A 26,424-nucleotide genomic window follows, 5' to 3' on the forward strand; every position below is an offset into this window, starting at 1 on the left:
GCTTGTGCTCGCTGTCCTGACCCCCTTGCTGTCCTGCCCCCTCGTTGCTCGTGCTTGCTGTCCTCCCCCCTTGTTGCTTGTGCTTGCTCCCCTGCCCCCCATTGCTCATGCTTGCTGTCCTGCCCCCCGTTTGTTGCTTGTGCTTGCTGTCCTGCCCCCCCTCGTTGCTTGTGCTTGCTCTCCTGCCCCCCCTTGTTGCTTGTGCTTGCTCTCCTGCCCCCTCGTTGCTTGTGCTTGCTCCCCTACCCCCTTGTTGCTCGTGCTTGCTGTCCTCCCCCCTCGTTGCTTGTGCTGGCTCCCCTGTCCCCGTTGCTTGTGCTTGCTGTCCTGCCCCCCTAGTTGCTCGTGCTTGCTGTTCTCCCCCCTCAGTGCTTGTGCTTGCTCCCCTGCCCCCCCTCGTTGCTTGTGCTTGCTGTCCTGTCCCCACTTTGTTGCTCATGCTTGCTGTCCCCCCCCCTTGTTGCTTGTGCTTTCTCTCTTGCCCTGCTATTGCCATTGTAAATGACATTGCCATTTATTTATGTTTAAAAAAAAAACATAAATAAAAATAATGTCATGAGCAATGCCAATAGCTCTAACTTTAAAAATGCCAAGACCATTGCATTGTAAATGCTTGTTTAAATATATTGTAGTGTCACCCCTCTAACGAACGCCTTCATACAATCCCAATCCATTGCTTCTGACGCTGTTCCCTCATTATTATCAAAGAATTCCCCCAATGTTCCTTGCAGAAATTCCACATACTCTGGGCTATTTAGAAGGTATCTGGGGAAAGAAAACTCTCTCCTTGGCTCTTTAACCCCCAATTGAAGCTTCCAAGTCAACATCAACGGATTATGGTCTGAAGTAATCTTGAGGCTGACTTCAATGTGTGCCCTCTCTAAAATCCTACTACTAGTAAAAATCATGTCGATTCTAGAGTATGTGTTATGAGGGTGTGAATAAAGCGTATAGCCTGGCACCGTAGGATTTAATCTGCGCCAGACATCCTCTAATTGAAATATGTGCAGAAGCTCAAATATAGCCACCCGAACCTTGCCCATCCTAGACCGAGTTAAAGTATTAGTAGTATCTATTTTTCTATCCAAGATACAATTAAAATCTCCCATGAGAATCAGATTGCTGTCCCATTCCAATAACTCGGTACATAAATAGGAGAACATATCAGGACAGTCAGTATTGGGACCATAGATGACACACACCGTAACTTTGTGCCCAGACATCAATACCTGAACTATTGCCCATCTCCCCTTAGAATCAGCCAATGTACGTAGTACAGTAGCCCAACAGTTTTTAGACTTTAAAATAGCCACCCCCGAATAGAAATCGATTGCGATGTGCTAACCAGTACCTCATAACCAAGCTGTTTTAAGTGTGCTCTGTCTTTATAAGCCAGATGGGTTTTGGAGAGTCCTAATATATGAGGTTTAAAAATCCGAAGTTCCTCTGTAACTAGCAGACGCTTCCCAAAGTTGTTAAGACCAGATACGTTCCAACACATATATTTTATATACATCACTTTATCAACTGAAAAACCCTGACCCACTTGCTCCCCCTATATACACTTCTCTTTCCCATGTGTTTGGTCAATGTTGTCTTCCCAAAACTGTGGCTACTTACCCCCTTCCTCCCTCCTCTCCTTCCCACCCAACCTGTTGTACGCTAAATACAAAACACCCAGCTCCAAATCTCCCCCGTGCAGCCAGCCCTCCCCCATGTCTGTGGAAAGGAATTGCCCCTCTTTCTGCTGTCCCACCCTGGCAGCATCTTGGGAAGATGTTCCCCCCGTAGGCCCCCGCGAGCCCCGGACCGCCACCCAATCCCACCATGCCTATCTTAATACTTATCTGCTACACCCAATATTATGCAAAGAACCCCCCTTAACACATTCTAAAGCCATTCAGTAATTATTATTCTCTATAAATCTAGATTAAAATGGACTCTGGCCGCTATACAATCCTAGCAGGGAAAGCGGGGAAAGAAAGGAGCAGCCAAAAAACAAACTAGTTCATTGGGTATTCGGTCCATTCTTGGCAGCAGATTGCCACTCTGAGAGAGCTTGTTGAGCATCATGTTCGTTGAAAAAAAAGTGTGTTCGACCATCCTTCATAACTTTAAGATGGGCTGACTCTTGTAGGAATACTTGTGTGAAAAGATTCTTAAGAGGGTCCATCAGTTGGTGCAGCTTCAATCACTTGTCCATTGTTTGCTTACATAAATCTGATCGCGAAAAATGGACATTGAGTCAACCTTAACAGGTGCAGATGGGCGGGCCTTCAAGTATATTGCCTGGCGAAACAAAAAATTACCTAAATATACCAGAATTGGCCGAGCAAAATTGGAGCGACCTTGATTAGCCTGTTTTAAAGCCAGGGGTAACCGGTGTGCACATTGGATCTGTGAGTCCATGTCCCATTCTCCTAGGTCGGGAAAGACTTTTTGAAAGAGGCTGACAATAAATGCTCTTGGATCACTGCCCTTCTTCCCTTCTGGAATATCAAGGACCCTTAGGTTCTGACGACGTTGCCTGTTCTTAAGGTCTTCCAACTTTGCTTGCATTAATCCGATTTGGAAGTTTTGGGATTCCACCAAGTTCGTGGAGTATGTGTTTGCCTCCTCTACTGCTGCAACCCGTTCCTGCAAATCTGTGACCTCTGAAGAGAGCTGGGTAACCTTGGATGTGACCTCCAACAGAGCCTGCTTTATCTGCTTACTGTCCACTTTGGCTTGTTGATAATACACGTGTGCCTCTGCTCTATGGGTCAGTAATGCTTACATTATGCTAGACAGTGATGGCTCCTCACGGTCTGTTGAAAGATGTTCTTCGGGAGAGACTTCACTATTCGAGAAAGTGTTATAGGTCTTTTGGCCTGCAGTCACCCCAGATGGTTCATTTTCAATTGACTTTGTGAGAGGGCCTGCGGTTGACTTAATTGAAGTGCCCAACATTTTCCCCTGATATTTTGCTCCTTCTCCAGTATTTATTACCGACACCTTTACAGGTCCTTCTTGTTCTTGTTCCTTGTTAGGAGGTCCTTCTAGTTCCTTGTTGGGAGGTATGACTGTGCCAGCTCCAGCTGATGTCTCTGCTGTCAGACTGCCAGAGTTAGACAACCTTAAGACCACAGCCTTGACTTCTCCCTTTGAAGAAACCTATTTACATATAGGACTAGAAGCCGAGCCAGTCTTTGTGGTGTTTGCCACTGCCTCCTTAAGCCGCCCCACAGTATTAGGAACTTGCTGCTTTACTCCACTGACCTTTAGGTCCCTTGCCAATTTTCATAGCCTTAGGGCCCTTAAGTTTACTGCCTTTCGCCCCTTCAGTAACACTGGCCTTAGAATTGCACTGGGCCTTTGTATCATTACCATGACTTCTCAGCATATAACTCAGTGCGTCCTGCTGCTTCACAGATCTCGCTGAAGGACTGGGAAGACTGGGAGAGCAAGTATTGCTGACTTGAACAGGACTTGGGAATATTGCATCAATGACCACCTCGCCTGTGGCCAAATCGTCGTTTGCTACAAACCCGACATCTACGCCACTCACAGTGTCATCAGAGCTGTGCAATGAGCACTCAAATTGGTCTTCTGCACCACTGTTAGCACTATTCCCCTTTTTATTTTCTGAGAAATCAGACACTTCCTCCTCCATAATCTGAGTTGTCTCAACATTTGTCTCAGCCATATCTTCTCCCGTAGACCTGGAAGTGATATTTCCAGGTTTTGGTAGAGTACTCAATGACAGACAGCTTGAGTCCCCAAGGGAGGCTGATGTAATTGGAATAGAGGCAGTGGTAAGATGGTCTTTCATTCCACCTTTTGTCATGACATTAACACCCACTCCTCCGGAAGCTAGCCCATCTGCCCTCTGAGAGGCCACCAACACAGAAGAGCCTTTTATCACAGCGTCTCCAGTCCCCAAGCCCTTCTGGGCAGCACCATCTTCAATCCCCAAGCCCTCCTGAACGGCAGTATTTAGCAAATCGGCCATATCAAAATCCAGACTGGATGACTCTAAACTACAGGACTGGAGTAGTTTAGCGCCTTTTGCAGACTGCAGCAGTGTAAGTAAAGGCTTCCCCAAACGTGAACCGGTTCTTTTTATCCGAGCTGGGGGTAGGGGTGAGGGTGGGGGTACCATCACTTCCCAGCAGCTCACCTGCATTAGCTTCCAAAATATTGCTGTTTTCTCGATCCTCCAGCCCTCAATGGCTTCTCCCGCTTCTCCAGCCTCCACTTGCACTCCCATACGACCTCTGCCTCTTGTAGTGCACGGTGGCGCCATCGGGTCTTCTCCTTGCTGCCTTTCAAAATTGGGAACCAGCCTCCACCAACCACTTTGGAATTTCTGCGCGCCGACTAGCTCATGCAGTTCAAATGGTGTCTGCCGTTTCTGCCAGAGAGCCGGCCGAGCCACGCTGACTGCTCTGTATACCCCCGTGATACGGCAAATCGGCAGGGAAGGGAGGGGTCACAACCGCTAACACACTTTAGGATGCCCCCGGATGCTGCAGCAACAATCGCTGATTTTCACCTGCAGGCGGGAGGGTAGCAGGACATCCGGCGCTCACGGAGCCAAAACGGAGGTAGGCGTCCTCGGCGGCATCACTCCGCCATCTTCCTCTCCATGAGGAACACTTCCAATGCTATGCTTAACGCCTTATTACTCATCTGTGTTAGCATGGTACACTGATCTGTTTTATGCAAATCAATGCTTATACAGTAAAAAGCTTGTTTTACCATACTTGCGGAATAAATAATATTTCATCTGCATATGCTGATATGCTTATCATTTTCCAAAAATATTCCAAAACTTAGAAGTAAACTGTGTTTGTAAATGTGAAATTTTAAAACATAAGATCAAAAGCAGATAAGCAAAACTGCCTCATTTTATCGGTCACTTAAGCTAAAGAAGAGATCGAAGCTGGCGTAATAAGGAACTTAATATGGCCAGTCTCAGTAGTGAAGAGAATATAAAATACAAAATTACAGATTCATCCTAGGGACTGTGAGGCAGGGCCTAGTTACGGCTCCAGGAGAGGTGAGCAAAGTATGGTGATGTATAGGATTGTGTTAATCAAGCCTATGAGTGGTTGAGTGTTGTGATGTGCTCCATGTGCAGTTCATTACATAAAAACCACACCAAACATGCACAACTGATGTGTTCGTGTGTAACCTGGAGAGCGCATAATACTCAATATTACCACCACTCCAAAAGGACCAAACACAGAAGTGTACCACACTCCTGTGTTTGGTGGCTCCAAGAATGTACATGAAGTCGGCTACGTTCAAAAGGAGAGAAATATATGGACGATCCAGGAGGGTAAGGCCCACCCAGACCTTATAGTCCCAGCACAGGGTCCTACCAAATATCCACCCGTACAGGCATCACAACAATACAGCCCCAACTGCCACCAACATAGACTCAGTGGGTATATTAGTGGAATTGGGGCAACACTTGGCATCCCTGCTTTCCCTTTGACTCAAGATGCCCTAAGCTAAGAGATCCTTCTAGATATAGGGCAAAACACAGGGGATTGCGGTGAGTGGGAAGTTCAGGCATGATGGGGTAAAATGAGGGATGACCTTCCAGTTCCCTCCATCAGAAATCATACATGAACAGGACATGACTTCAAGGATTCGTAAAGCAAAAACCTTTTCCACATCTCCTCTCATCAGAAGACTGACAGGGTGATTTGTTGTACAGAAGGGACCACACAAGCACATGAGACCCCTTCTTTAATACCAAAGTGTCCCAAGGTCCCAAGAAGTGGGTGCAAATGTTCGCTGAGACCCAGGGCCCTTTCTTTAATATGAACCCTAGTGTTAAGCACCTGAACACTAAGAATATTTTTTCTTTCCATGCTCTATACAATACTATCTTTTCAGGCTCCTTTGTTCTTCCAAGAACCTTCACCTAAGTGGATATCAAACATGTACATACATCTTCCAGCCTATGCACCTGAGCAGTTCTTTAAAAGCTGCTTCCATGCATTTTCTTGTATGAGATGTCCTCGTCTACTTTTGGGGACTGTTTATTTGCTTCAAAAAACAACAGTAGGAAACATTTGACTGGAGCAGGGGTGAACAGATGCATCTATGAGCCTCAAGGCAGGATTCTGACATGATTTTGCATTTTCATACTTCAGAATTGTTTTTACAAGCTTTAAGTTGGAGTTTGAGTCTTTAAAGTTCAAATTTTCATTTATTTCTAAAGAGCGTATTTGGTCTCACCTTTCCCCTCAGCAACCCACCACTTTGCAATCTTTAAAGGATGACTATTCTGGGTCATAGGACATCTCTTTGGTCATGAGATATAATCAGGCCCCAGGCTCCTTTCCCCTGAAGCCAGGCCTGCACTTTAAATTTTCGGGAATCAACAGGTTTTCAAGGATTCCAATTTGTCAAAATTAGAAATAGCTAAGTTTCAATTAAAGTGGATAAACTCTTTAGTTTTCTTATCTTCGATCTCACAATAATAACTTAGTTGAGGAGTTCTTTTTCCTATGGGTTCAACCATTGGTGTTTGGCTGTGATCTTTTTGGCATTTTACTGGATGTTGTTTGGAGTTGATCGACTTCCCAGTAGACATGTGATGTCTGTACACTAAGACCCTCAAGTTAAGTTGAATAGGGAGAAGTGTTTGCCACACAGGGAACATACATTACCCCAGGTTGAGGTATTAACGACATGGGGTGAATGGCTCCTATGCCACATTTTAACTGGAAAATAAGGCATTGATTCAGAATCATTTTTAACACACCAAAGTCTGCATGTTTTGCATTACTTCAGGCCTTTTCCCCCTCAATATATTTCGGAAGGTTTGACCGGCCATAGTCTATAGGGGGTAAACTGCCAGCATGTGATTAGTATCACACAATGCAAACGTTTCCATAGGTATAGGAAATAAAACTTTAACTTGCAATGGGAGCCTGGAGATATTGTTAGCCTTTTCTAGAGCTTTACTTTGGTTTGGCCCAATGTCTTTCATCATCACTCAATAGAACAAACTAAATTGTGTTTATTAAGCCAATTGTCCACTCCTACTTCTTTCATTTACTGCTGTCACCACTCTCTCTTTCTCAGACGCATATCTATGCCCTCTGCCTGCCTGCATTGGGCAACTTGTGGCTGAGATTGATGATAACCAGAATATTCCTTTCTCCATCTCATTGGAATTACGTTAGTATTTGGAAGTGCTGTGGGTGGAATTACTGTCAGAACATTTCCTTCCCATTAGTTTCTACGATCAAAATTGTGGTCACTTTATGAAACAGGAAGTATCGAGGCTGGTTGGATTTGTCCGGTCCCCTGGAGTCAATGTAGATATGCTCTTCTATTTTTTAATTCACTGCACTTCTCCCCGCATTAGCGCTCAATGTCATGGTCCAGCTCTTTGTGATCTAAAACCCTGTCTATATAGTTGTCTGGTTTCATTTTCTCTTTTTTTGGCAAACCCCTAGTTTCTAGTGTCTGTGAATGGCCTGCTTGCTCAACCATGTAGAGTGACTATAGAAGGATTACCAAGAATACATATTTCTGTGCTAACCTGTTATCAGTTTAAACCTATAGTAACTGATAAAACTCCACCTAAAGGGAAACAACCATCCTCAGATTAAACATATAAACACTGATAATCACCTGCACAACCACAAACTACCCCAACTAGTTCCAGTAATTTGTTTATTAAAACATTTGAATATAGCAGTTTTACTTTTCCACTTCATTAATATTCCTGTAAGCCAGAGAGAGTCCTAACAGAGTGAATGTGAGAGTAAGTAAGTGCAAACTGGGGTTAGGCAGGAAAATAAAAAAATCAATCAATCAGTATTTGTATAGCGCTGCTAATCACCTGTGAGGGTATCCAGGGATGTATGACGTTACAACGCATGCTTTTACCACGCATGCCTTTACAATGCGCTTTTTACAACGCATGCCTTTACAACGCATAGTGCTTTGGGGCGCTGGATAGTGAATAGTTTAATTTACTATTCCAACTCCAGTCCCCGTGGATAGTAGGGAAGGTGTTGGATAGTAAATTAAACCTATTCCCTATCCTAGAGCGCCACCCAGTGCAATGCGTTGTAATGGTTTGCGTTGTAAAAGTTGCGTCGTAAAGGCACTGCGCGGTAAAAGTTGCATTGTAAAGGTTGTTTACCGGTATCCAGGCACTAGGTAGCAGGGCTCAGTCGAAAAGCCAGATCTTGAATCTCTACCCAAATTCCTCCAGCGATGGTGATGTCCAGATATGAACGGGAAGGCCGTTCCAGGACTTGGCAGCGAGGTAGGAGAAGGAGCAGCCTCTAAGTGGCTTTGGCCGATGTGCTGTGTCTGTGCAAGGGTGGCAGATCGAAGGACTCTGGATGGTTGGTGGAAGGTCAGGCTGTGTTTGATGTATGCTGGTCCTAGGTCATGGAGGGCTTTGTAGGCGTGTGTCAATATCTTAAATTGGCATCTTTTCTGAATGGGGAGCCAGTGGGTGTTCCTAAGGTGTGGGGTGATGTGGGTCCATTTGGGCAGGTTGAGGATGAGTCTGGCTGCTGAGTTCTGTATCGTCTGTAGTCTCTTCATGAGTCTGGTGGTGGTTCCTTTGTACAGTGCATTGCAACAGTCCAGTCGACTGGTGACTAGGGCTTGAGTGATGATTTTCCTCGTGCAGATGGGGAGTCATTTAAAGATTCTTCAGAGCATGCAGAGGGTGTGGAAGCAAGCGGAGGAGTTGCATTGATCTGTTGCTTCATAGTGAGCTTTCTGTCCAGGATGATGCAAAGGTTTGGCCGTGGTCTGTTGGTGTGGGTCTGTGTTCAGTGGGCAAACAGGTGTTGTTCCAAGGGGAGGCACTGCTGCAAAGATCCACACTTCGTTCTTCAGGACAGTTGATTTTCATCCGGTCTGCAACATTCTTCATGCAGTTGTGGAAGTTGGTCTTCATTGTGGGGCTGTCTGCTGTGAATGAGAAGATGACCTGGGTGTCATTGGCGTAGGATATGATGTTGAGGTTGTATGTTCTGACAATATCGTCTGGAGGTGTCATGCAGTTGTTAAAGAAGGTGGGGTGGAGGGACGAACCATGAGGTATGCCGCAGATAGTGTTCTTGGGTTCTGAGGCACAAGGAGGTAAGCAGATTCTCTGAGTTCGTCCCGTGAGGAATGACGTGATCCATCTGAGGGCATCTTCCTGGACCAGATGCTGAGCTGAAAAGCATTGATTTCAAAAGGTCTGGAAAACACTGAGAAAACACCACTGAAATTCACAAAATATAGACACTGAAAACAGGACAGTCTACATATTTCATCTGTTAGATGGAGGTCATGCTCCAAACAATTCTGGTCCTGTAGGTCTACGTGCCAGGTAGGCAGATATCCTTTCTTCACTTGAAAGCATTCTTGCAGTAATCACTGCCTGTGCCTCATCCTTCTTTTGCACTTTTCAAATATTGATTGAAAGATGCGCATGGCATCATGAATCAATCCCTTCTTCTCATGTATACTTCAGAAGGTGCCTCTTTCTCTCTTCCTGACTTCTCTGGCTGTGTTGTTCGTTCCAGCTATCTTAGCGCTGCTCGTTCAGTGTCTTCTATGGTATCCTCACTGGTAGTGCTTAGCAGACCTGCCTGTGGAACTTGCTGCCTTTTGAACTACCACTTCAAAATCATGAACGTTTTTCTTTCCCAGACCCTTATTTAATATTTTTGGTATCTTTCTGTGGGCCTGGCAATAGGACCTCTTGTGGCTGACATGTCTTATACAGGGGTGGGGTTGATACATTGTGGTAAAGTAAATGGAAGCTGCGTTCTACCAGCAAATGTATCTAAAGCTAAGCACCCTGCAGGGCAGTGAGAAGCAACCTCACCTTGCCTCTAACACTTCGGTTGCAGTTTTACATTAGCATGGCAAGCTGAGCAATTTTATAATAACATAGACTCATCAATCAACACTTAATAGAAAAGGGAGGACTAATGTAACTAAGAACAAGTTTTCAGGTGGTGATGGGTTTAGAGGACCCATAGAGTATCTGCGTGTGGTCACGTGAGGTGTGCACGACTGGGGTCAGAAACGCCATGGATGGGTATCACAGGACCGCAGAGAGGCAGCTCCATTTGGTGTTTCTGTGGCTAACTGACACCTCAGGGACTATTCCTGGCCAAAACACTGAATGGGACTTAGGTCATTGCTTTGCTGCAACAATGTAAAACACAGTGCACCACCTCCTCTTACACTTCCAGCTGCTGTTCCCCACCCAGATCTCTCCTCTACCATGCTCGAACCTTGCTGCAGTCATAATAATGCCTATGCCAATGGTAGTGGTTACTAATCATGGAAGTGGAACAAGAGATGGATGTGGCACGTGGGCATCACAAGACCCTGGCATGGCCGGCTGCACATCTGACCCATGTGGCTCTGTTGGAGAGACGCTGTTATGCTGGAGCAAGTCAGTACCGACACACCATTCATGCATGCATGGAAACATTTAGAAGCAGGAAAGAGGGGGATATTGAAAACTAAACAGGAGGAACGTGTTTTCCCATTGAATTGCATTAATGTGGGAGGATTTTCAGACTGAAGAAACTTAAATAAACCTATTTTTGGCATAATAATCAGAAGTCTCCAGCCTGAATCTGGTGTTGGCATCTATGTTTGTATGTACCTGTCAGGTGACGCTCACTTAAACCTACCTTTTGCCACATATTGTATAGCAAAATTCCAATTTGTTAGATGCACATTAAGCCTGGTATGCATGGAGGGTGAAGTTTGAATTATATCAACATTTTGCTATCATGTGTCATGTGACACACACCACAATTTTGAAAGGTTGTAAGCGAATGCCCTTGACTGCCCTGGTGCTTGGTGTAAAGATACTTTGAGACCAACCTAAGGTACTCTTGGGCAACGCCAAAAGCTTTTTGCATTGCAAAAGACAAAACAACCTACTATCTATTCTGTACTACAGGGGTAGCACACAAGATAAGGTATATCAGAGGTACGTTCTGTGATCTGGGGATCAAAATGTATGTTTTTGCTTCTATATTCTGCTAAAATTGAATTTGCCTAATGATAGACTCATGACTCTTCGAGACTCTTTACATGATGACTTTTCACTCTCATCCCAAGGTTTGGGAGATCCCCGATGGTGGTCTAACGCGCCCTATTACCGAGCCCATAGTGACCCTGGAGGGTCACTCCAAGCGAGTGGGTATTATCTCCTGGCATCCCACGGCCCAGAACATCTTGCTGAGTGCAGGTAGGTTGATTCAAATCAAGAAACAGACACCATCCATGGTTGTTCAGGGCAGAGAGGATTAGGCAAGGTACATGCTCTTAGAGTAGGCTATTGGACCTTTGGCTGATCTCTGAAAGTGTACTTTCATACTGGTAAATTGAGTGAGAGAGTGAATGAATGAATGAACTAGAAAATGTGTGGCACTTCGAACAGTGAACTGAACCATCTCTAGATGCTTTCAGTAGTGATATGGTGGGTACCAACGTTTCATGTTCTATCTCTGTCTCCAGATCAAATGATGTGCCCAGTAACCTGGGTGTAGTTTTCTTTTTAATTAACTGCCTTGGCACATGGGGATACATGGGATGGTTTCACAGGTGCCTTAAGCCAACAGAGTACCAACAGACTGAATATGATTGTGCCAAGGGCAGAGAGAGTTTACAGAGTTGTCAGAAGTTTATAGTACTTTACACTGCTTTTTATGTGTTTTGAAAAGAAGAAAACTGTGCTCTGTAGGTGAATCCAAGTCCACTCTCCATGCCTGTGGCAAAGTTACATACAACCTGGGCTCCCCATCAACATGCATCAATATGCAAGCTGAGGAGCCTTGGTTAATTCCAACTGGTGAGAGAAATTTGAAAATAAATCTACACCAATTACTAAAAATCTTGTAGACGTCTACAGAAAGAAGTGAAGTTGTTCTCCAGGCTCAAGTTAGGATAAATGTATAACACATGGGTGGATGGAAGTGAAATGAAATGTATTTATTTAAAAGAGGCACTAGTTTGTATTTATATATTTTTTTACTTGTTCCATTTGAAATGGGCTATTTATTGTTTTAATTCTTTGTGTGGGTTTCCACCAGGTGTCTGAGTTCTATTATAATGGGCTTTATTGTTGGCTCCTCTGAACAAGGTTTTAGTGTGCACTCTTTGTTGTCATCTTTTACTAAGATCTTCTGCTTGTTCGTTATACGTGTCTGTGTAAGAGCAATTCTTCCAAGTACATTGGACCTGACCAAAAAGTGAGTTCTCTCCGAGGGACCTCGGATGAGGACTCACATAGCTCAGCAGGGTGTTTTATCCATGGGTTTAGAAAACCCCTTTGTTGTCTTGCTTCATTATGTCCATATAGAACAAACAGACTTTGCCTCTCAATGGTGATGATGAAGCATGGCTGTTTGTGTTGTATACTAGTCCATTTAATAAAATCCTCTACTTCCTACTTATCACCAGACCAGATAATTAGAATGTCGACTATATATATTTTCCAAACCTTAAGGTTTTTACAGTCAGAATAAGTGTCAATAAATATAGGAGTGGTTTCAAAAGCATGGACATATTGGTTCACTACGATGGGAGCGATAGAGCTGCTCATGGAAGTCCTCTCCATCTGTAGGCAAAAGGACTCCTCAAATTTGAGCATTTGTTTATGAGTGTTAGTTCTGCATATGCCAGCACAAGTGAGAACAGTGGGCCAGATGTACGACACTTACATTTTGCGAGTCGCAAATTGCATCGTTTCGCGACTCGCAAAATGGAATGTACAACAGTGTCTCAGACACTGTTTGTGATTCCCAATGGGGTCGCAAATAACCTGCCTCATTAATATTCATGAGGTATATTGCAATTTGTGACCCCATTCGGAATGGCCAGCACTCTCAGGGATGGTGGCCTGCTGGGGTCTACAAAGGTAGACTGTGGGAGACCCACATCAGGGTAGTGCACAGCTAATGGACAATAATTTCTCTTCGAAATATTTAGGTTAAGTTCAAACACAATCAATCGAAAAATGCTCAAGGCAAAAGTTTTTTTTATCAACTTTCAAATCATCATTTTGCAAAAAAACGTAGATACATGGTTACAAACATGATATGCATGCTGATAAACATGTGTCCTTTTCAAGAATACAATATTATTCAAATGGTTAAGTAACATAACATTAAATTTGAGCATGTGAATGTAAAATAACGTTATTGACTTAAAAAGTCCCTAAATCCCAATGCATTTCGGGTTCAAGAATCGGAACCCTTCGTCAGGGGAGAATCAATTCAGTCAATCGGGATATCTTCTCAATTTCGTTCCAATCCACAGTAATCTATAACACAACAAACGCAGTAAATACACTGCATTAAAAATATAGGATTTGCACTCAAAGCTAAAGTGGGTGCTCATTAAAGAAAAGAAAGGGAATGGAGTATTTATCCTAATTGGAACAAATTCCAATATTCAAAGGTCACCCCAGCGTGTAAAGTTTGTAAAGGTAATACATGACGTGGATACCACCACCTGTAGTCGACAAGAGTATTGTTATGAGAATATGGAGGTTTGCTTGCCTTATGGGATTCACTCTGAACATGGGATCTTTAGCTCATTGCGGTGATAGTAAACATACGTGGTCACAGTACTGCTCACTGGATAGTCTAAATGATCAAGATGCGACTGCTTTAGGTAAAGTAAATAAAGCTGGTAGATATAGAAAGAGAAAAGTCAAAATGACAGCTCTCACCTAAGCCATGGAATTGCTTGCGTCCGTCGATACTCTGGACGTAAGTTTGCTTAGAATCTGCAAAATATAATCGCGTTGTAAGTTACGGGGCCCGCAATTGCGTTTAAGATCAAAACCTAATCAGTGGCATGTTGTATATTACGTACCTGCTGGGGTCAGCAGATCGCCATGTCTGTGACTGCTTTTTAAATAAAGCAGGTGTTTTTTTTTTTTAAATGGAGTCTGTTTTCCTTAAAGAAAAACAGGATGCATTTAAAAAAAAAATGAAACGTTTCTGTTTCATTTATTAAGAGTAGGCAGTGGTCCGTGGGACTACTGCCTGCTCTTAAAAAATATTCTTGCGGCCAGTCACAAAGGGAAAGGGTTCCCCTGGGGACCCCTTCTCATTTGCTAGTGGCTTACCACCTTTTTGAAATAGGAGGTAAACTGCGAGTGTTTCGTGACTGAAATCGGAGTTGCAAAACAATCATACACAGAAGTGCAACTCACTATTAGGCACTTGGCATGCCCCTTCCTAATAGCGAGTCACAAATCCTATTTTGCGAGTCGGTAACGGGTTACTGACTCACAAAATAGGGTTTGTACATTGCACAGACCTATTTTACAGTTGCGAACAGGACGATTTCCCGTTTGCGACCGCAAAAAAAGGTTGTACATCTAGCCCAGTGTAAGTTAAGTTAGTTCCCTAGACATGAACAGTCCTCTTATGACATGCAATGCTGAGGGATACTTGTGTAGTGTGCCTCTACATCTAAACATGTTAGAATTAGTTTGATTGAGTCAAAACTCCTAGTCCTAAAGCGGTTTAAGGCTTCTTTACTATCTTTTAGGACACCAAGCGCTCAGTCGACCTCTGGTAGTAGGAAGAAGTCTAAGAACTGGGATAAGAGTTCCAGTATCAACTGACTCCAGATACAGCGGGACTACCAAAAGGGGGTGACCTGTTCTTCAGTATTGTTGGGTGGGTGTAGACCTATGGAGTTTTTGGATTGTCCAAAATTAGGATTTCTGTTTATTGTTTGGTAATACAAACAGCTGTACTAGCTTCTTCTATCAGAATGCTACTAGTGTGTTGGTAACGCTGGTGGGGAGGCCTCGAAAATATGTAGTAACTTTATTGTACAGCACTGAGTCCTAGGCATTACATTCAGTAAATTCAATCCTTGATTTAAGCTGGTGGCTGGCGGCTGCAGGTGGGCCCACCGGGACTGATTTTTGGGGAGTAGCACTTACTTGTCCTCATCAGACTTTGACCCAGAACTAGAGAGGGGAACACACACAAAGGGAAAAGAAAGAGAAGGAGGAAGCCTTGGGAAGTTAGTGATGAAAAAAGAACCTGATAGATTGAGCTAAAGGGTCGGGGAGTGTCTGGTGGTGGATTAAAGATGCAGGAGGTGGGATCAAGACTAGGCAGCCTTGGTATTCTGCTCGCTGATGTTCGAAGCACCGGCCATGTGCTTCTGAGCAAAACTTTAGGCCCCAGCACCTATTGTTTTATAAATTAAGCACTAGTGTAAACGTACAACAATTTCTAGTTTTAAGGTGTCTGGTGCTCAAATGAATTTTGTATTAAATTATAGCACACCATGAGCACTTCACAGCCCGAAGTTTGAACACAACAGAACCTTCCTTACTGGGGAGGAGAGACAGAAAGAGAGAAGATGAATTAGAGAGACTGTGTCCCCCATTTGGTAAGATAGAAACATGGCACACTTGACTCCCCTCTTTGGCAGACTGGTTTTTCTTAAGGTAGGATAATTTGGAGATGGGTCAGTGCCTAGGATACACCAGCTCAGCTGGGCCATTGTCATTCTGAGATGAAGCCTGGTCTGCCTCAGCTTGGCTGACTTCTAAAAGGCACAGGCCAGTTGGCAAATACTCCCATATCTCAGAAGGCTTAGTCACCTCTGACCAAACTAGTAGAAAATCACCGTTACCAGTGGTTACTTTATAAAAGAATAAGTGTTGTTGCTCAGAAGCTCAGAGTTGGCATTATCGAATGTCAGCAGTGCTGAATACCATGGCTGTTTTCTCTTCATTCTACCTGAAGCCTCTTTCATTGATCCTGAGAAAGGCCTTCTTTATTTCACTCTTTCAGGTACCTTTTCCATATTTTCTTTCTTTCTTTGTCAATGTTTTGCATCTTTCTCTTCCACCTTCTTTCCCCTTTTTGATTTTGGTCTCTCTTGCTCTGGGTCAAAGTCTTATGAGGAAAAATAAATGCCAGTCCCCAAAGATTAGTGCGCCTGTGGGCTCCTCCTGCCACCTGCATCCGCTTACATTAAGTATTGACCATTTGCTCCTTTTATTGACATAAATATAAGTGGCTGCTGCCACAAAGAAAAAGTAGTGGGTGGGTGGACAGGTGCAGGGGGGAGGGCAGGAGGGAGAGCATGGGAGAGGTAATAATAAAAAAAAAGGAACTTACCTGAAGCTGCCGGCCGCCTCCCGTGTTGCACCTCTATGTTCTTCCTTGTCCCAGCAGACACTGAGACAGCATCACAGGCTCCCTTTGCAATCCCCGTGCTGCTTTCACGCTATGAGAGCAGCGTGAGGATTGGCCTGAGTGGGCTGGTTTGATGCTCTGCTCAGGAGAGGGAGTCTGTGCTGTTTCTCCAACCTGGCTGTTCAATACAGCTCAGTTGGAGAACCCTAAGTGCGCATGTGTATTTGATGGGCATAAGGCGACCAGCCAAACACACATGCATACTTAGAAGTGCTCAAACCAATCCTCCTCCCCTTCCCATGGCCCGACCTACCCCTCCCTATGCAGACAGGCTCAGCCAGCAGGTGAAAAATAAAACGATGATAGAATATCATTTAATTTTTCACCTGCTGGCTCTAACCCAGTGGGGTGACGCTCCTCTTCCATTGTGGAAGAGCCACCCCTGATTAATATATTTCATCAGTGAGTGGCACAAACTGGAGGAAGGGGGTGAAAGAGATAGCGAAGCGGAAGCGGTGGAATTCCTGAGAAGTCCCGGGTCCCAGGAGATACCTTACCACACACTTCCTTTTTGTCCCAGAGCCACAGATACGCTACAAGGGTAGACAACGCCAGACGCCGCACCTACTAGGACCTTGTCCTGCATTTGGCTGCCATTCTACTGCGGACCAACATAGGACAGGGACTCCAAGTCCCAGGGGGCAGTGCGGTCTCGAGGGAGGAGTCCTCGCGCCAATCCAACGCTTAAGACATCGGGAGGGCTCCCGCGGCGGGGGACGTGCGCTGGCTCGCCCGGGCAAAGCCCGGGCCAAGAGGGGGCCGTCCTTGCCCGTCATCAGCCGAAAGAGGCTGGGATGGAACACGGCTCTTGGCTCACTGGTGAAAAACTTTTGCCTTCAAGTCTACGGTAAATATTACAGTCAATTATACTTCCGGCTCCCCATTTCATGAGAACTATTGCCGCCAGTCTATTGACATTGATTGACTGGTGGGGGGCTCTAGGGTTTTATGAGACTGTGGTTAACACACCCCTAGGTATTGAACCTTGATTACTGTTTATTTTGCTATTTGTGACGCAAGTGGGGAATTTCAATTTTTGCTCCCCATCGGGGCTGTCTTTTGGAATCGATATGGGGAAAAGAAAATAGCATAGTTCAAATACTGGACAAAAATCAAAGCAGGCCAAGGTATTCAGTACATCTTTAATGAAATACCTGTCAGGGGCAGTGGATGCCATAGAAAAGCAAATTTCGAATGTAGAGGAGGCCATGAACAAAGAGTCATATAGTACGATTGACTCTAGAAAGCCCACTCTCCTGCCCATAGATCGCCTGAGGGGTTTTTAAAATAGAACTCAGCAAAGGCACCTGTGGAACAACAGAATGGTTGTGTCCAAATAGGGGGGGATGAGATCTTATTAATCGATCTCGACGTAGCGCCATTGCCCCCAAAAAAAGAGTGTGTGTATCAAAGAACTCAGAGGCCCACATATCTTTACCACCACGGATTCATGAGGCTCCCACTACACCAAAAACCTCAAAACCCTATTTAAAGTCTGTTCACAGAAAGGATCACCCAGCCACAAGTATACCCAAAGAATGTGCAAGTCCTATTAAAGTCAAAAGTAAAAATAAAGGCCAAGTAGCTAACAACATGATAGGAATCATGAACTCAATATCTGTTTTATCCATCTTTATTAAAGAATCCATTGGTACCCTGGTAAAAAGACTTGATATAATTGAGCAGGACCTGGCAGTAATCTCAGGGCACCTAAAGAACATACAAGCAGACCCAGAAAGGGGCGGGGTTTAGACAAAAACTATAGCCATATAACAGGTGATGGTGCCCCTAGTTGTAGTATACAGACCAGGGATAGGGAGAGATCTAGTAGTATTGCAGATTCTAGGCCAAAGAAGATAAACTCCGCTAGTGCGCAATCAGCTAGGATCACTAAAGACAAGGGGGGTATAATAGACCCTGGTAGAGATCGATGTAATGACTTCTCGAGTAGATATTTGTCTCAGCCCAGGAATACGAATGACTCATAATCAAGTGCCCACATTAAACCATGTTAACTTGAATCATCCACCAGCAGCGGCTCCCTACACTCTGGTTCTGGAAAATGTGTCATTGCCCACAGAGGGAGACAAGGAAAAGTGGGTGACGTTGAGGAATAAATCTTTACATTATCTAGGGGCTAAAATAGGTTTGATCCTAGAGATGTTTGATTCCTTTAAAATGGTGAGAAGAGTTCAATGGGTGGGCCTCAGCAGAAAGACCTTCAAAGGGGATTGTGTAGTTCTATCCTTAGGCTCCCCTGCCCTAGTACATTAAATTTTAATCAGAGATGGCACAAATAGATCTTTGATCGAGGGAATTAACGTGTTACCCCTGGGTTTCTTTTATCGGCCCAATATGCCTAATAGAGTTACTGCCCTTCCTACTGGTATTTATTTTAATAATCAGTGGATTAACAATCTAGATGTGTCAAATAAGTATGGGCCCTTATACTCGTTGGACGAGGTGGATTGACGTAGAGCCACACAAGTTCGCAAGAAGTCGAGGATTAGTGAGGTCCCTGAAGTTGACCAGAGAGAACGCTATTTAGTATCCCTGGAGGAACAACCGAAACCAGTCTCTAAGGCAGTGGGTGGGTGTTTTCCTTTAGCTGACTCGCCTTCTTCAACCCATAAACATCCAAATTATTATACCAGCATAGGCCCACAAAAAGTGGGAGATCTTCCTGCAACAAGTATTTAGGAAGTGGACCAATATGCCCTTGTGACCAAGGAAGCATTTAGCGAAGTAGTAATTACTGGAGCTATAGATAGCAGCTTGAGTGCTGAAAAAGTGTTAGAAAAGTGTTATAGTCGGGGGAGGAGGACTTGACTTTAAGGTCTCATTAAGCATAAGCTTACGGGCAGGTAAGAATAGCATTTTGTAACATTTTTGGGCTCCAATCCAAGGTCAATAACCCAGTCTGGACGGAATTTATTGCAAACCTTGACGTATTGTGCCTGCAGGAGACATGGTTGTTGGACGAATTACATATTGATGGCTTTAAAACGTTCCATGTCCCTGCGTTGCGTTCAATTCATGGGAGACATAAAGGGGGGCTATGTATGTACATCTCGAATATGCTGTGGGCTCAGAAGATAAAAATGGTAAAGTTAACCACCTATTATCAAATTGTAACCATATATTTTTCCCCGCAAGTCGAGTTAGCTGTCATCAATTTCTATAACAATATTGATATGGGCAACTTCATCGATTTGATAAAAAATGTCAATGACGATATAAGTAATTTAACCGTAGCAAAAGGGAAGGATAATATTATTATCAGGGTAGGGGAGTTCAATTCCAGTGTTTGTACCCAGTATTCTTGTGGGTTTGGGGAAGTTGAGGAAGAAGAGCATGGCCATGCGGCCCACTTCGTACACTCGATTAGGGGTGAATGTTTTAATGAAGTCATGGCCTTGCAAGATCTTGGCTTCGCCAAGATGTTGTGCTCCCCTCCTGTAGAGTTTGACACCACGTTTATTGGTCGAGGCCTCAGCTACACAATAGACTTCATTATTCTCCCAAATCGACTTGCAACATGGGTGAATAAATTTAGTATCCACCCGAACGGCTCAGCAATCATCTTCCACTAAGCATTTACATTTTAATACCCCACAGGAGCACTAATGTAGTAGAGAGCTTGGCTTGGACATAAGGCAGCGTGTTGAATCGTCAGAACGGTCATTCATTGCGCTGGCCTAAGAATGATCCAGAGGCACTGAATTTAAAATTAATGTCACAAGCCATAATTCCCATTAATGAGTGCCTGCGAGAAGTGATCTCTCACTCTGATATATTGGTTGCATTCTCTCAAATTACAGCCGCGATCCCAAAAACTTTGACTCGCCCTTGTAGGGAGCCAAGAAATGTAAAACACGGCTGGTTTGATTCTGTGTGTACCAAGGCATACTCCTTGTTGAAGGCTGCACTACACAAGACAGTGAGGGACTATGAGGAAATCAGAGGGTTTAGGAAGGCCTATAATCTTGCTAGAAATAAACGCAAAAAAGAAAGAAAAGACCAGGCCTGGAACAACCTCTATGAAGCATCTCTTAGTAGAGATTGCTCGCATTTCTGGCAAGCAGTAAAGGCCCCGTTCTTCATGAATAACGAGGGAGCTAGGATTGAAGTGGCAATCAGTGAAAATTCCTGGGTTGATTATTTCCCTTTGGCCTATGGTAACGGGGGCAATTACATTTTAGAACCCAACGAGCCAAAACTGGGCGAGTATATTCATTTCTCACCGATTAATATTCATTTTACACATGACGAAGTTATGGTGGCAATAAAAGAGAGTAAATGTGGAAAGGCCCCGGGACCCGATGGGACTCCGATTGACTTGTATAAATTCACGGCTGAGCTATAGTCCCCACTTCTAACCCTGGCGTCCTCGAAGCCAGCTGTGTAGAGGGATTTATTAAATCCTGGTCGGAGTCCATAATAATACCTATTTTTAAAAAAGGGGACCGGGAAAATCCTGCTTGTTACAGACACATATCCCTTCTAGATTCTTTTATGAAAATTGCAGGAAGGGTCATCTTGAATAGACTGCAAGAGGGGGCGGAAGATAACAACATCTTGAGCCCCGTTCAATATGGGTTTAGGGAGGGAAGGGGTACTGTCGAGCAGGTATTAAACTTTTCAATTTTACATGGGAAATACACCCAGGCTAAGTCAGGAAAATTATTTGCGGTATTTGTAGATCTTACCGCCGCCTTTGACTGCGTTAATCATAGTCAAATGCAGAAGGATGGGAAATGGGGTTTACAGCACGATTGCACCTATCCTGTATAATGCCCAGTTTGTTATGTGGTGGCACGGATCGGAGATTCCTTTCCCTAGATCTCCCAAAACAAGAAACTTGTTCTAACAAACAATTTTTTTTAGCAATTGATCCAGCACACACGTCAATATTTTAGAGATCTGTTACACTAATAACCATTTCACAACAATCAAAATTATTAAGTGAGTCGAATAGCAGAGTCTTCAGATGTTTTTTGAAGTTTTTAAATCTTTATTCATTTCTTCAATCCAGTAGCCAACGTGTTTTGTCCTCCACGGACTTCTTCAGGGCAATTGGAGTAAGCTCTTCTTAATTTAGGTCAAATGACTGTTATTCCATCCGGAGAAGATTCCAATTTAGAATCAGGTTTGTTCGTTTATTTTATGAAGAGACAATCCAATTTCGTTGGGTTTTGTACAGTAAGGGTCAGATAGCCCAAAAGCAACAATTTGGGAATGTGGATCAGGCCGGCTCCATCGCGTGGCGTCTTCTCGCGTGCGTTAATCATAGTCGGCTGTGACAGATTTTAGAGGGGCTCAAGGTTGACCAGTCTCTGGTGTTATTTCTGAGACAGCTATATGCGGGGGCATCAGCAAAGGTGAGGTATGGTTTAAAGGGAGAGTGTACCAGGTCCTTCCGCGTGGAGAAGGGAGTGAGACAGGGCTGTGTACTGGCCCCGTTCCTCTTCTCATTATACACCAACGCCTTGGAGGAGGAACTGGTGGCCAGTGTGAGTGATTCACCGCAAGTTAACAACAAGCAGATTGTCTCCCTTCTTTACGCGGAGGACGTAGTTTTAATGGCCAGAACCCAGATTAGCCTTCAGAGGGCCCTCACTACTTACATTGACTTTATGGGTAAAAGGGGATTGAGGCTTAATGTGAAGAAAACCGTTGTTATGTCTTGTGGTAAGGGTGGGAATAAACGTTGTACACTTGTACCTGGGACTGATCAAATTGAACCAACTAAAACATTCTCCTACCTTGGCATTTTTCTAGAGGATACCGGCTCTTGGAGTGCTACTGTTAAGAGCAGGGCACTTTTATTTAAAAGGTCGACGGCGGCCGTGATGATATTTTCTAAAAAGATGTGTAGAAGGCCGCCAGAGATCTTACTGAAAATCTGCCAGGCTAAGTGTATAAGCATTGCCACATATGGGGCAGGGGTCTGGAGATTTCATGATGTTACACCAATTCAGGGATTAGAAAATGCTTTTCTTAGATTTATACTAGCCGTTCCTCAGAGCACAGCTGTTTTTAATTGTCACAGCGAACTAGGGATCCATCATATCAGTGATGTGATTAAAATGCAACCTTTGATACTTTAGCATAGAGCCTGGACTGCACCCAATCTTGGGTTAAACCGAGATATTATTAGAGATTCTATGGGCCTGGATCAGGCTAGTACAATTCCTTGGTTAAATTACATCAGTAAACTATCTAATGATTTGGGGAGACCTGAGTTTTATGTTAACCCTGATTCCTTGCATTCAGTATCTAGAAAAGAGCTTAAAACTGTATGTCTGACCTATTTCGAGACTTTAAGAATGGGGTTGGAGTTCAATAAAAAAACTGTGATACAACATCAACTTACCCTGGTCTGTAGCTCCATTCAACCCTATTTAGTATGGTGTATAGGGGGTTACGATAGATATATCTTGACTAGGTTTAGGTTTGATTGTTTTCATCGCCTGGTTGCATTTCCAACAGTTAACGACTGGTCCAGACAGCTTTGTCCTTGTCCGTGCGATAATTTATCAAACCAAACGACCTTGCACGGGACTCTTTTCTGTAAATTTTATGTAAATGAACGGGACAGATGGATTATTCCCTTCTTAAGGAAGGACAATGCTGTCAGGCCTTTTTATTTCTTCAATTATTGAGCAATGTGTATTGTGTTGGAATCATGTCTGTTTTTTTAAAAAGTATACGGAGGAGAAGAGAAAGTATAAATTGACAGTTTACTGCATAGTTTAATGTATTTTTAAATGTATAATGAATTGATATTTTGTATTTTCAGCTTTCATGATTTTATTAACTTTTAAAATCGAATAAAGCATTTTCTTATTCTGATTCTGAGAAAGGGAAGTAAAGGAAGAGTAAGCAAAATGCTGGGTAGGGCTGGTAATGACCTACTACAATCCCTAAAATAAGGTACATGGTACATGGTTAAAGTTGCAAATCCTTTACATGAGGAACCAGGAAACGAGCATAGAAATGTGAGCATGGTGGCACCAATATTCCAATTTCAGAGACACTGGACAACCATGAGGGTCGTCCACGGATACTTTTTATCAGAATATATGTACAGATGCAGGGCAGGGTATGTGAGTTTCCCACCAAATTTATGCGAAGGTTTGGAAGAAATATTAGTTCGAGCCTCAATGGATGTTAAACTCTGAATAGTCCTCCCTGATAGGAGACTCCGATGACAGGCCTCACTTTGAACTCCAGGACTCTGCGTTGCCAGGAAGCTTCCTACGGTGGGCATTATTTGTCGGATGTAAGTATGGGCGATTGAAACAGGCAGGAGGTTGTAATGGTATATTTAAAATTAAATGTTTTTATAGTTTTGTTCCATGCAGACCATGCCAGTTTAGGCATCAGGCACGACATGTAGTTGGGGGCTTGTATAAATAGTACATTGGGTCAAACTGTGATATGAGCATGAAAGAAGGGAGACAAAGGGTTTTGGCTTTCATGGGGGTGCTTCGGCAGAAGTCAAGTCCTTGGATTCCATGGGAATACCGTGAAATGAATCATTTCTACTATGGCCGTGCCCAAAATGTATTTTTCTCAGAAATTCCCCTGGTAGTCAGAAACTGGGGTTCCTGTCATCCCTACTAACCAATGTTGACTTCCAAATATATTGCAGGCTGTGATAACGTGATCATCATCTGGAACGTGGGGAAGGGCGAGGCTGTCATCACTTTAGATGAGACCCACCCGGACATGATCTACAGTGTGAGCTGGAACTATGACGGGAGCCTCCTCTGCACTGCCTGCAAGGACAAAAAGATCCGGGTGATCGACCCACGCCAGAACGAGATTGTGGTGGTGAGTCTTCCAGAAGGGAGAGACAGTGGAGACCTACTTCTCACACACTCCTGCTGTATATAGAAAATATGAATTAGGACTGGGATTCTGTGGGCGGGCCAAAAATGGAGCAAAAACATCATCCAACCGCACGTCCTTAATTCAGAAAAAGTGAAAGAAATCGTGACTGGTAATAGATTTATCATATACAGTATGGGATATATTGTCTCATATGTTATTACTGGATGCTGCATATAGCTATTTGTATGATTTCTGAATAAGGAAAGTAAACTGCTTCAAACCCCAATGGTTGTATAGTGTGTAATGGTTCTCTCTTTCTGGCCTTCTTCAGGAGAAAGACAAACCACATGAAGGCAGCAGGCCAGTGCGCACCATCTTTGTTTCTGACGGCAAGATTTTTACAACAGGATTCAGCCGGATGAGCGAGCGGCAAGTGGCTCTTTGGGATCCGGTATGATACATGGGGCTTATTTTTTAATTCACAATGTGTAGACGTTTGCCTGTAATTGGACTAAACAAAATATTGCAGTTGTCAATGGCGGTTCGGAGATTTGCCAACCTCCTGGCTCCAGTTCACCGATTAACATCAACCAAGCCCTTGTATAAGTCCTTGGCTTTCTGATTGTTATGACGATTTTAGATTGGATTCGGAAGGGGAAATGCTTTCTGTAAAAATACAACAAACGCATTTGTTAATAATTTCAGTAGAGAGGAATAGGATTACATTGGCACATGGTTTTAACTGATGCCCTATGAACAGAAATTCTTTAGTCGACCGCCTTGACAAATGCAAGCCAAAGTTGTCCATACAATGCAACTTGGGCATTAAAATGACCTGATTCAGCCCCCAGTGTTGTACATACTGCCTTTGTCTAAACTGCTAAAAGCATAGAAACCTTTTTCTAAAACAATGCATGCCCTCCTGAAAATGGGAGTATTTTTCATGACAAAAAGAGGAATAATTGCTTTAAAAGTTTAGGCTTTTCCTAAAAATAAAGAGTCATTTAGTATTTGGCCGTGTGAAATTGACTGGAAGAATATTTGCATTCTTGCTGCATTCGAACATATTTACCTTGTTTCAATGTTTCAGTGCATTTCTGGGTGGCTGTGTTTCATTGCATTCCAAGATGGCTACTGTGTTTGTGAATTGCAAAAGTGTTGGAATAGGTTGATGTATGCAAAAAAAAAGCCACCGTGTTGTATCATATTCCAAGGTGGCCACTGCCACCCAGTGATTTACAAGGCAGTTGCAGTGTTTCCGTAAAATCAGTTTAGGAGGTGTTTTTTCTCTTTCTTTATAGAAAAACTTTGATGAACCATTGACGCTACAGGAGCTAGACACCAGTAGTGGAGTGCTTATCCCTTTTTATGACCCAGACACCGGCATCGTCTACCTCTGTGGAAAGGTAAGCTTAATCCTCAAATAACATCAGACTGCCTTCAGTTTAGATTTGTCAGTGATTTCCTCATCTGTTATTCCAGAGGTGCATAAGGATATAACTAATATAGTTGAGTAGCTGTATAGGAAGCATACATTGCCTCAAGCTACCAATCAGTAGGCTCTGACAGGAAGACCTGTCCCTTGCCCTTTTTGATTCCCCTAGTCAAAGTAACAAATGTTTTTATAGCCATTTCAAGAGCATAAGATGGACTTTCTTCCGCTTCAAGAATGAGGCCGGGGCCTTATGACCACCTAGATTTCACACTCAATTGCATGTGCATATATACAGTGGATTGAAATGGAAACACTTAAAGGGATATTTACAAAATAAATGCTGGAGCGTAGTGTTACTCTAAAATGGTAACACAGCACTCTGACATTTTTTAAACGCATGGATTTGCAATATTTAAAAAAATACGGTGCACCCCTGTGTTTCCCCTCGTGCTGGAGGTAAAAATTCTGCCTAGCGCCAGTGCAGGCACCCTTGTGCCATGTTGCAAGGGTGCCTGAGCTGCAGGGGTGACTGTTTATGTGCAGGAACGGACATCTTCCTACACATAAACAGTTTTAAAACACAATTTGCTCTTTCTATGTGTGCTGTATCTATGTATGCTGCAGAAGAGCAAAATATGAGGAGAGATCAGTAATTTCTCCTCATCGCCATCTTAATACCAGGTGTTCCCTGGTCTTAATTTTTTGGGGCTGCCCCATCCGTGGAAATATGGGGCAGCGTCAAAAAGCAACAGGTGTTGCTGCGGAACACCCACTGCAACACCCATTGCAAGCCCTTTTCACTCTAATTTATTGATTTATTTATTTAGTGTATTTATAAAGCGCAGTCCTGTCACCCAAAGGGCATCCTGGCGCTTGAACTTGAGCGGTGGCACTATTCACTTGCACAGCAATTTT

The 26,424-nt window shown here is 43.6% G+C and overlaps 1 protein-coding gene across 1 annotated transcript in view; it reads left to right on the plus strand.

Annotated features, from left to right (window-relative positions):
• The window catches only part of LOC147705723 (coronin-1A-like), a 227,440-nt gene that overhangs the window by 145,487 nt on the left and 55,529 nt on the right, over window positions 1–26,424 (plus strand). Inside the window, exons 4-7 of the mRNA XM_086932158.1 lie at window positions 11,113–11,242; window positions 23,893–24,074; window positions 24,406–24,525; window positions 25,376–25,480. Of these exons, the coding sequence (XP_086788284.1) occupies window positions 11,113–11,242; window positions 23,893–24,074; window positions 24,406–24,525; window positions 25,376–25,480 (537 nt within the window). The remainder of the gene's footprint in view (window positions 1–11,112; window positions 11,243–23,892; window positions 24,075–24,405; window positions 24,526–25,375; window positions 25,481–26,424) is intronic.

Source organism: Lissotriton vulgaris, chromosome 7 (assembly GCF_964263255.1).
Source record: "Lissotriton vulgaris chromosome 7, aLisVul1.2, whole genome shotgun sequence".
NCBI lineage: Eukaryota > Metazoa > Chordata > Amphibia > Caudata > Salamandridae > Lissotriton > Lissotriton vulgaris.